Below are 10,792 nucleotides of genomic sequence, written 5' to 3' on the forward strand. Positions count from 1 at the left end.
GGTATATACCAGGGAAGATTTAATTTATACTCTTCTGATTATACCAAATAGGCCTAATACTGTAATAAAAACAGAAAGGTCCACTGATTAATCTCAGATAAGATAGTATAATACATACTCCAAGTATCGAAATGCACGCCATCGTGTCGGGATTCAATAATTCGACATTAATTATGTCACCATCAGGAATATTTAATCCCGACACTATGGCGTGCATTTCGATACTTGGAGTATGTATTACACTATCATATACTGTAATAAATTACTGTGCTTTCATTTGCTACCTCGATAGGGGTAATCCGAGAGTTACCATGAAGTAACAAAATTTTTTTATTTCAACTTTAATTACTGTACCGGCGTATGCACAACATTCGAGATTATAATACAGGTCATTAAGTTACTCTGTAAATCATAATAAAAGAAGGGTGGCTTGCATTTCATATATTATAGCTCTTTCCACCTGCCCAACAACCACGTCGGCCCTCTGCACACTTCCAGCCTTAATTGTATCGCTCGTTTGGTTTTCTTATTTATTTTTGGCAGGACTGAAGGAAAATCCCCAAGGGTGAGGGGGGTGTCCAATGGCTAACTCATGGGGCCGCCCCTAAAATTAACTGTCAGTTACATCACACTAACATTAACATTTTCCAAGTTTCATGGGTCCATTTCGTCAGTCACTCCCTCATAAGTTTCCCACGGTTGGTTTCGACACTTTAGAGTTAGATTTTTCCCACGGCTAATTTGAGGGCGCTAGATACAAACACAAACCTGACACAAACACGTACCCAGATCATATTATTTATTGTGTACAGTACAGTTATGAAGTGGCTTATACACTATATCTTTTTTTTGTATTTGTCAGTCGTAACGTATGTAGAATCGATGCGAAATGTTGAAACCAATCAGAAAAATGTACATCGTACTCATATATTCAACATGTTACACAAGACAAACTTATTCTCAGCAAAACAGGTGAGTAAATCTAGGCCCACCCTAGTAGTTATTAGGCTAGTATTCATACAGTACAGACAGGCTAACTCTTTATTATCCCTTGGCAGCCAGGCTGCCATGAATTCCGCTGCCATACGTAGGCTAAGTCTAAGCCTAGCCTAGCTAGTAAGTAAGTAGGGCTTGGGCATAAAGGGTCCCTACTGTAGGCAGGGCGGCCGGCAGGGCCTATTATGATCTACTCCAAACACCATAAGCGAACCAAATGAAAATATCAAAGGTCATTAATTAGGCCTAACTAGCCTGCCTAGTCTAGGGACTAGGCATAGTAGTAGGGATGGTTTTTAATACCTCCCTCCATCTTTACGATGGCATCTATACAATTAACCTCTGTGGGATGACCACCTTAAATTTATACATCAATATAACCGTACTGATTGTCTTATAATATATTCATACTTTCAACCAGTTTCAAAGGTTATGAGACTCACTTCCTACTGACCTCCGAGATGAATTTAGCATCAGCATACCTAATTTTTTTTGAGAAGTTTAATATCTTTTCTTTTTGATGTGATTTCGATTTTGTTCCCGTTGTATTTTTCCATGTTTTTATATCTATTTTTAAACTATTTTTATATTTTTATATTTAATGTTTTGAATGTTGCTGTTATTCCCTTGTCGGAGGAAAAAGCTGTCTATGGCAATTAATTTTTTTTTTTGTTTATCCATAATCCTGCCACCGACTAGGGTATTGTCTTATCCATTTGTAAGTTTTTAAAAATTGGTGAAATAAATAAAATGGTGTGCACCCGCGGCATCATGCCTGATCGCTGACCGGTGGCGTAGCACCAGGGCTTCCAAGCACGAGGGGCCCCCAAGCACGAGGGGCCCCCAAGCACAAGGGCCCCCCAAGCATGAGGGGCCCCCAAGCACGAGGGGCCCCCAAGCACGAGGGGCCCCCAAGCATGAGGGGCCCTGACACTGTATTTAAAAAAAATATATAATATAATCTATAATACTATAGTTGCATGCAATGGGCACCGACAGTTTTACACATTGGAAATACACTGGCCTGGCATCATCATACAGAAACTGCATTTTCTCAGGGCTCATGTAAACGATCGCTGCAGTTTTTCGTTTATGTTGCAGTTTGTCTTGCGAACCGAATTTGATTGATGTCACACGTGACACAAGTGTGGTGTCTTTTGATATACCGACAGTGTTTTGGAAATGTTTCGGGCTGTTGCATTCCTCATCATGTTTTTGGATGCGGGTGCAAAGAAGACCTACTGTAAGCCTAGGTTTATACCAGTTCTGAAAGTTGGCCTATGTAATCTAGGCCTACATTGGTTTTGCCATCAAATTGTCTGAAATATTTCATCAGTCATGGACCATTCTATGTTCTCTGACAACGCAGTTAACAGTTCATAAATGCCATAAGCTCTGAGCACGAGAGGCTAAGCCCCCTCGGACCCCACTAGGGCCTTCACCCCTGGATCCCGAACGGGGCCTTACGCGCCCCCTGGCCCCAGGCGTCTGATTGTTTGCTCCCCTCGCAAACTTAACGCTGGCTTTGCTTGCTTATTACAACCCCCAATAACAATCACCGCCAGGGTCCCACAAACTCTGTGATGCTACTGAGTGTACAGTAAGCTAAGCTTGGATTGCTTGTGCTATGTTTTGGCAAGTAGAAATTTGCCTATAGGTAGCTAATTATGAACCCTGTAATTGACTGTTATTATTACTATTGTGGGGTTAATGCAATAAACAAAAATACATTAAAAGTATAGGCATGTTATTGTATAATCCCTTAGCCTACATTTTAATAAATTTTTTTTATCTTTTTTCCAGATGCTGCAACATGAAAGAAAATCAGATCATTCCATTCGAAGCAATAACAATTATCAAGAAAGTAGAGTAAATGTAAATAATAATTATATTTTTAAATGGAATGAAGTTAATGCAAACAGGACCCCTGTGAACAATTTACGAAAAAGATATTCAAATTTTTCTTTTGTCAGCTCTCCGTATCTGACAAATTTTGAGACAGCGTTAGGTGCTGTGCATAGGGTTAAGAGTGGTGAAAGAGAACAGGAATTTATATCTGGAAAAAAACACAGGAAATATTTTCTGAAAAGAAAGAGAAATGCTTATGACAATGCTCATCCTGTTTTTAAAAGAGAAGTTCCATCCGTGAATTCTTCATCTCAAGATAGTAATAGTACTGAGACTAACGCAGGTTCAAATTCCGAAACACCAGTTTCTTCACCTCCCCATCCAGGTAGTTCTCTTCCTGGTCTTAAGCCATCACAAGCATTACCTGACTCTTCACTGCAACACTCTGATGATAATGTTATTTCCAAAGGCACACAAAATGCAGTCAACATATCAACAAAAACTGATAAAGAGATTCCCAACAATTTTCCACTTGAACAGGATTTAAATGCAACAAAACATGTTGTTAACCAAACTCACCCCAGGACACCAACAAATACAGCAAGTGTCACATTACAACATCCTGTGACAACTGCTGCAAGAACAACAGCGCCAAAGAGCGCCTCTCAGGAAGCGCCCTCAAACAGACCAATGCCTGTCACAGCTGTACAGCAACAGCACTCTGACATGACACTACCATTACAGAAGCCAACTGCAAAAAGCGTCAAACCAAACGTGGAAGAACTTCAGGAACGAACGTCTGAGACCGAGTGCAAGAATGGACAGTGTGCTCCATTGGATGGGCCAATTTCACGGTTCAGTGATGCGACATGGGCTGTGGGAAGCATGACCTTTATCCTAATGTTGTTAACTGTGTCTGTGCTGTATACAGGTTTATGGAAAAAGAGGAACCATTTTTTCTATGGATTTAAAAGCCGAGAAGAATCCGCTGTTTCTCAACACCATTTCAATAGAACAAATGTTTCTGGTAATGTACAGCACTTCATGTTTACTATAATAATTCAGCACAGATTTAGGGAGGGGAAACGGGGGTTTTGCCACTGCTGTCTTTTTTATCAGAAAAAAATACAAAATGGTATACAAATACTAAATGTTACAATATTTCATAACTGTTGAACACATTATACGATACATATTTATCTGTATAATTGTCCTGCGTCTAGGCTTATATGAAATTGTCCCCTCATTTCAAAAATTCTGGATCCGCCCTTGTAAATTGGTTGATCTAAATGATTTACTTTAAAAAAATGAAATCGCTAACAGGGTTGTACAGTAGCTGTAGAAAACTAATGGTCAGCAGGGGTGGCGCCAGTAGGGGAAGGGGGAAGGCGGGATGCCAAGGCCCCCAGTCGGGGAGAAAAAACAATTTCTCAGGGAGAAATAAAAATATGTACTGTATTTTCAACATGTTAGTGTAGACCCAAAATAAGCCTTTAAAACCCCTAAACTGTCATATTTTTTTACGGGGACTTCAACCCCCATGGACTAATTTTGAGCGATGCCCGACCATTCCCACTTTTTCGTCGGGGTAATTGGCTCCCCCTGTCGGGGACCTGGGACCCCTTTTGGCCATATCTTGCGTCACCACTGAGGGTAGGTGATAGATATTTTAAGAGTTGGTACAGGGGACGATCCAGAGATTCCCAAAAGGGGGAGGCCGAAAGTGGGACCGAGGAACATGAACATTAGCCTAGGGGGTCCAGGGGAATTCGCCCGCAAAAGTCTTGTTTCCTAGACATCCGAAAATAACCTCTAAGGCGTTCGGGTGATCTATTATTTCTTTTTCTTTCTTTCTATTTTTTTTTTCACTTTACTTTGCAAAAGGGACCCTGCCTTAAATCCGCCCCTGCAGTGATAACATTTAAAATAACCTCTAAAAAGTAAGAGTGGATTTAAAGGATGAAAAAGTGGGTTAGGGCACATAGAAAAAATTGTTAGATTATCCCTCCCGCCCGCTTCCAAAATTTGGGAAATATTGATTTGGGAAATATTGATGCAGGAATAAAAAAATTTTTTTTGTCACATCATTTATTTCAACAGCTTAAAAATATTGTGACTGGAAATACATTTTTTTATATAAAACAATAAAATTAAACCAGTTTTTATACAATATTTACAATATTCTTGCCAAAGAAAAACAGTCCCTCCCTCATTAATAAAAAAAAAAGCAATATTTTATTGTTCCGATTAAAAAAAAAACCAGTGATAATCTAATAATTTGTGGGTGGAGGGCCATGAAATTAGCTTTAGATTGGGTGGAAAACTTCAACTACATCCCTGGCTAGAACATTGCTGAACACTTAATTTGATCATTATCTCTATTATATTACAAATAATTTTTAAACGAATGTGCATTTTAATTTGGTATAGATTTTTCTTGATTGGAAAGCAAGCATATAATGAAAGCTACAGCTGAACAGTATTGCTGTACATTAAATCTGAGTTTGTAATCATTATTGAAATTATAGTTAAACAAGACATCAAATTTAATAGACTGGCTTCACAAAAGCAGTGAAGTACATATTGATCATCAATGTAGGAATAACAATACTGTAGGATATCATGTACTGTACTTGCCTTGCAATAAAAGGCAAGGCTGTGATGGCAGATGTGAGTTGTCGACAGCTGTTGACACATGCTGTTCAACACCATGGTTTGCGGGACAACATTCTCATGAATAGATTAACCCACATCAACACTTGTACTCAGTAACATGCTGTTGAAAGGCAGTCGAGACAGCATAGCCTTAACAGCGGTGGATTCAAGGCCCCCTCCCCCAATAAATTATTCAAAATTTAAACAAAATAGAGAAAAAAATAAAAGTACAGTATATTTAAATTTATGTCTGAGTGCCATTTCCTGCCATCTACAGGTTCCATAATCATAAATTTTCTTAGCTCAGCCCCAACCTTGATGGGGGCTGAAGAGGTCTAAACACTACATTTGTGAAAGTCTTTCCCTGGGCCCCAACTATTCAAATTCCTGGATCCACCACTGCTTATTAATGAAGTATGCTCATGCTTAAAGCGTGTTTACAGTATTGTACTACAGGTAGAAACCATGATTTTTATTTGTTGATTTGCTTACTATTTTTATAAAACCTGTTACTTTTGATACTTTTTTCACATTTATATTCTGATTTTTGCTGTCATCTTTGAATCAAGCCATTGTTCAATCACTTTTCCTGTTTAATTTAATCTAATGATGACATGTTTTTTTGTTAAATATCTGTTATCCCTCTATAAGCAGTATATTTTTTAATACGATACAGTTACTATACTGATTTGATCATTGTTTATTTTTTAATGTTTATTTTACTATTCAATCATATAGACATGATAAGACGCTTGAAGTCCACTAAGAAGAATGAGATGATCCGCTTAAAACGAATGTTTGGGAGTAAATATAATAGAGTTCCACTGGCAGAAGGAAGTGATATTGAGGAAGATGATAGCAGTGTGTAGATCATGAAAACAACCATTGTTTTGATATTAAAGGTGAAATTCCTTGGAATATAAGAAAGTACAAAAATTATTCATATGTATGAGGTGGTTATGAATAATTATGAACTGCATTTGTTCAGAAACTCAAGTATTGATTGATTGTAAATATATTTTGTAAAGAAATTTTGCAGACATCATTGGCTTTGTTAATGGACCTCAGTCACAAATTATTATGTTGTTTATATATAATGAATTTGCTATATCAGTCCAAGCATGATCAAAGGACCCTCAAGAGGTCAAGTGGACCTTTCCATTAAGCCACGCCCCTTAGATATTGTTTCTAAGGTCCCACAAAATCACAGGTAGATGTATGAAAACGTGCTTGTGGGACATATGCATTCCTGGCCCTATTATGATTGGTCAGATATCAGGGTTCAAATTTCCCCACAGCACCAACAGCAATGGCTGTAGAAAGAGCCTTCCACTGCTGTGGTCAATCCCAGGATCGACAGCAAGCTTTTAGCTGTCGAGCTGCTTAACCCAGGCTAGGCCTAACAATAGATTTTACCCTTAAAAACAATAAAAACTGTTGATTGTTGCTGTAGAAGAAGAATAAATTGCTGTAGTAAAATCATAGCCTACAGAAGCTTTTCGCTGATGGAGCATTTTTAGGAAATTCAGTTAGATTTAAACTTGGGGTCCACAAAGCCATAGGGGTCCATCAATGTCTGTTGGATCATGGTGAAAAATATTATTTTCCTCCATGTTCATTTTTCCTGTATTGGTGGATCTTTTACAAAATAATAGCAGAGCAGTCATGACTGCTCCCTGCTAATCAACACAAGAGGTCAGACAGTGCTAGAATTTGAAGCCTTGTCCAGACTCAAATTTTTTTTTTTTTGACAAAATTAATACTGTATGGTCATTATGGGGCCCTCCCCCCTGAATCAGCCACTGAATTTGTGATTTTTTTTTTCAGTATAGTAAAAGGTGTGTAAATGAGTGAAAATTTTATCTGTGTCTCATTGAAAGATTTTAATGTATTTGGTGCATTTAATTGAGCAAAATCATTGTTTTAATTGATTCAATTTAATAAATTTAATTGTTTTTATTTTATAAGGCAAGACTTTTTTATTCTTTGTTTCATGTACTTTTTTGTGTACTTTTTAAAGATTATTGGAGGATAGCGGTATAAAAATAATAATAAAATTTTGTTTTCATATTTATCAAATAGTTTGCCAAAATCATCCGGACGGAGGGGAAAATAAAAATAAAATTTCATTAGTGAATGTAAAATAGGATTGTTAAATGCTTCAAATTTATATAATTAGGAAGAAATATACATATCTTATCTTTCGAGATTTTAAGGCAGCAGAGGACGTAATAAAAATAAAGATAAACTTTTATATTTTTTTGAAATATCATGGCTGCAGGTGCACTAATTGGTCAAAAATAAAATTTTATTTTTATTTGAAATCATCAATATTAGCACTCGGTGGGTTCGCTAAACAAGGTATAAAAATAGTCTCGCCTAACTGACGGTATATCTTTAAAAATGTAAAAAAAATATATGTATTTAAAAAAATAATAAATATTAGTCATTATATTATCTTTAATGGTAAGGTTCATTCAATTAATTAACCGGACTCCTTGCATTGTTTTCGCATATCGCTACATTATTGCACCACCATACAGAAAGACAAAAAACGCACCAATATTGGAAATAACTTGCACCTAGAAACCAACATGGTCTTTCATCTTGAGAAATGTGGAGCAACCTACATATTGAAACCACATATGGCATGGTTATTATTATAATTATTAAGAATATATTCCAAAATGCATTTTTAAAATTTGTGTAGTGGTGCATTTGACAATGCAAGGGATCTTTTGGTTTACAGTGGAGCTGAAAATATTTAAAATGGTTTAATACAAAGGAAACTGTGGTGTATATAAGAAACATGGGGAGAGCCTGATTGGGGAAGGGGGATGAAGATTAAGTAGGGAGAGCAAGCTTGAAAAATGAGGTGATGAGGAAATTTCCAGTGGGAAGATTTTTTTTTGGGGGGGGGGGGGAGAGAGACATACACTCCACTCCCTTAGATCTTAGATACACCAGCAGGTACAGAATGTCTTCTTCATTACACTTTCGTTATGTTGTACCCAAATTGAAATTTCTTAGTTTTTTTAAGTACAGGGTTTTATAAAAGATAATTCCAAAAACAATCACTTTCACTAGAATTTAACTTACTGATTTTAAAGTAAGCAATAATTAGTCCAATTCTGTAAATAATGACCTTTAAATATATTGAGTGCAAAATAATTTATCTTTGTATTAATTGTACATTATAACTTTATGTGTGTTTTACAGTATTCAGTTTCAAACTGATAATAATCTCAAAATATATTTTATTTAATTATCAGTGATTGAATTGCCACTGTTGTTGCCACTCTACTTAAGGCTTATGGAGTAGAATTGGTAGGCAAGCATCTTAACCACCGATCTATAGAAGTTCATTCCTCCTTGAGAACCTGCATTAATATAGTTAACATGTTTGTTTTTTAATTGTTATTTTGAATGCCTTTTTGATACAGTCATACTACTAAGAGTGTATATATGTTAACTAAAGTTAAATTATGTTTTTTGATAATACTGTATATCTTTAGAATTCTTTGATTAAATTCAAAATCCATTTGGAAATTATTCGAGTTAGGCAAAGTAGACTTAAGCGAGTTTAACTGTAGTGATTTATTCTACATGTGTACAGCCTATTATTGACAGAAGCCGTATTCGTATGTTTGCCAATTTAATTACAAATAGATTCTGAATCGTTTATCTCTCCCCAACCCATTGTACCATTTCCCCTTCCGACCCTCAACATTTTTGCTTGTATATTTTCAAAATCTTGGCCATTGTGCCCTCTTTTCCTCCATGGTTTTCCCCAGGTTCATCCTTAAGTTTGTTTTTGTGCTTTTTTCTGTCTGGTGTCATACAGTATTAGTCATTATATTATCTTTGATGGTAAGGTTCATTCAATTAATTAACCGGACTCCTTGCATTGTTTTCGCATATCGCTACACACATTATTGCGCCACCATGCAGAAAGACAAAAAACGCACCAATATTGGAAATAACTTGCACCTAGAAACCAATATGATCTTTCATCTTTGAGAAATGTGGAGCAACCTACATATTGAAACCACATATGGCATAGTTATTATTATAATTATTAAGAATATATTCCAAAATGCATTTTTAAGATAAAACAAAAAAAAAATTAGTTATCCTGCATAATTTCTTACAGCATTGATTTGTGTAGTGGTGCATTTGACAATGCAAGGGATCTTTTGGTTTACAGTGGAGCTGAAAATATTTAAAATGGTTTAATACAAAGGAAACTGTGGTGTATATAAGAAACATGGGGAGGGCCTGATTGGGGAAGGGGGATGAAGATTAAGTAGGGAGAGCAAGCTTGAAAAATGAGGTGATGAGGAAATTTCCAGTGGGAAAATTTTTTTTTGGGGGGGGGGGGGGGAGAGACATATACACTCCACTCCCTTAGATCTTACACCAGCAGGTACAGAATGTATTCTTCATTACACTTTTGTTATGTTGTACCCAAATTGAAATTTCTTAGTTTTTTTAAGTACAGGGTTTTATAAAAGAAATTCCAAAAACAATCACTTTCACTAGAATTTAACTTACTGATTTTAAAGTAAGCAATAATTAGTCCAATTCTGTAAATAATGACCTTTAAATATATTGAGTGCAAAATAATTTATCTTTGTATTAATTGTACATTATAACTTTATGTGTGTTTTACAGTATTCAGTTTCAAACTGATAATAATCTCAAAATATATTTTATTTAATTATCAGTGATTGAATTGCCACTGTTGTTGCCACTCTACTTAAGGCTTATGGAGTAGAATTGGTAGGCAAGCATCTTAACCACCGATCTATAGAAGTTCATTCCTCCTTGAGAACCTGCATTAATATAGTTAACATGTTTGTTTTTTAATTGTTATTTTGAATGCCTTTTTGATACAGTCATACTACTAAGAGTGTATATATGTTAACTAAAGTTAAATTATGTTTTTTGATAATACTGTATATCTTTAGAATTCTTTGATTAAATTCAAAATCCATTTGGAAATTATTCGAGTTAGGCAAAGTAGACTTAAGCGAGTTTAACTGTAGTGATTTATTCTACATGTGTACAGCCTATTATTGACAGAAGCCGTATTCGTATGTTTGCCAATTTAATTACAAATAGATTCTGAATCGTTTATCTCTCCCCAACCCATTGTACCATTTCCCCTTCCGACCCTCAACATTTTTGCTTGTATATTTTCAAAATCTTGGCCATTGTGCCCTCTTTTCCTCCATGGTTTTCCCCAGGTTCAGCCTTAAGTTTGTTTTTGTGCTTTTTTCTGTCTGGTGTC

At 36.0% G+C, this 10,792-nt stretch overlaps 1 protein-coding gene across 2 annotated transcripts in view; it reads left to right on the top strand.

The window, feature by feature from the left end:
- The window catches only part of LOC117113050, a 10,192-nt gene extending 2,734 nt beyond the window's left edge, over positions 1 to 7,458 (top strand). Inside the window, exons 1-3 of one of the 2 annotated variants that reach the window (XM_033256275.1) lie at positions 781 to 972; positions 2,800 to 3,871; positions 6,238 to 7,458. In XM_033256275.1, coding sequence (XP_033112166.1) covers positions 820 to 972; positions 2,800 to 3,871; positions 6,238 to 6,368 — 1,356 coding nt within the window. In that variant the 5' untranslated portion in view covers positions 781 to 819 and the 3' untranslated portion in view covers positions 6,369 to 7,458. Of the gene's footprint in view, positions 1 to 780; positions 973 to 2,799; positions 3,872 to 6,237 lie in introns of those variants that run through there. The other variant, XM_033256276.1, reaches the window with a different exon arrangement.
- Positions 7,459 to 10,792: the final 3,334 nt, after the last annotated feature.

Source organism: Anneissia japonica, unplaced genomic scaffold, assembly GCF_011630105.1.
Source record: "Anneissia japonica isolate Jap-2015-1 unplaced genomic scaffold, ASM1163010v1 scaffold288039_len1115542_cov189, whole genome shotgun sequence".
In the NCBI taxonomy this organism is placed as follows: Eukaryota; Metazoa; Echinodermata; class Crinoidea; order Comatulida; family Comatulidae; genus Anneissia; species Anneissia japonica.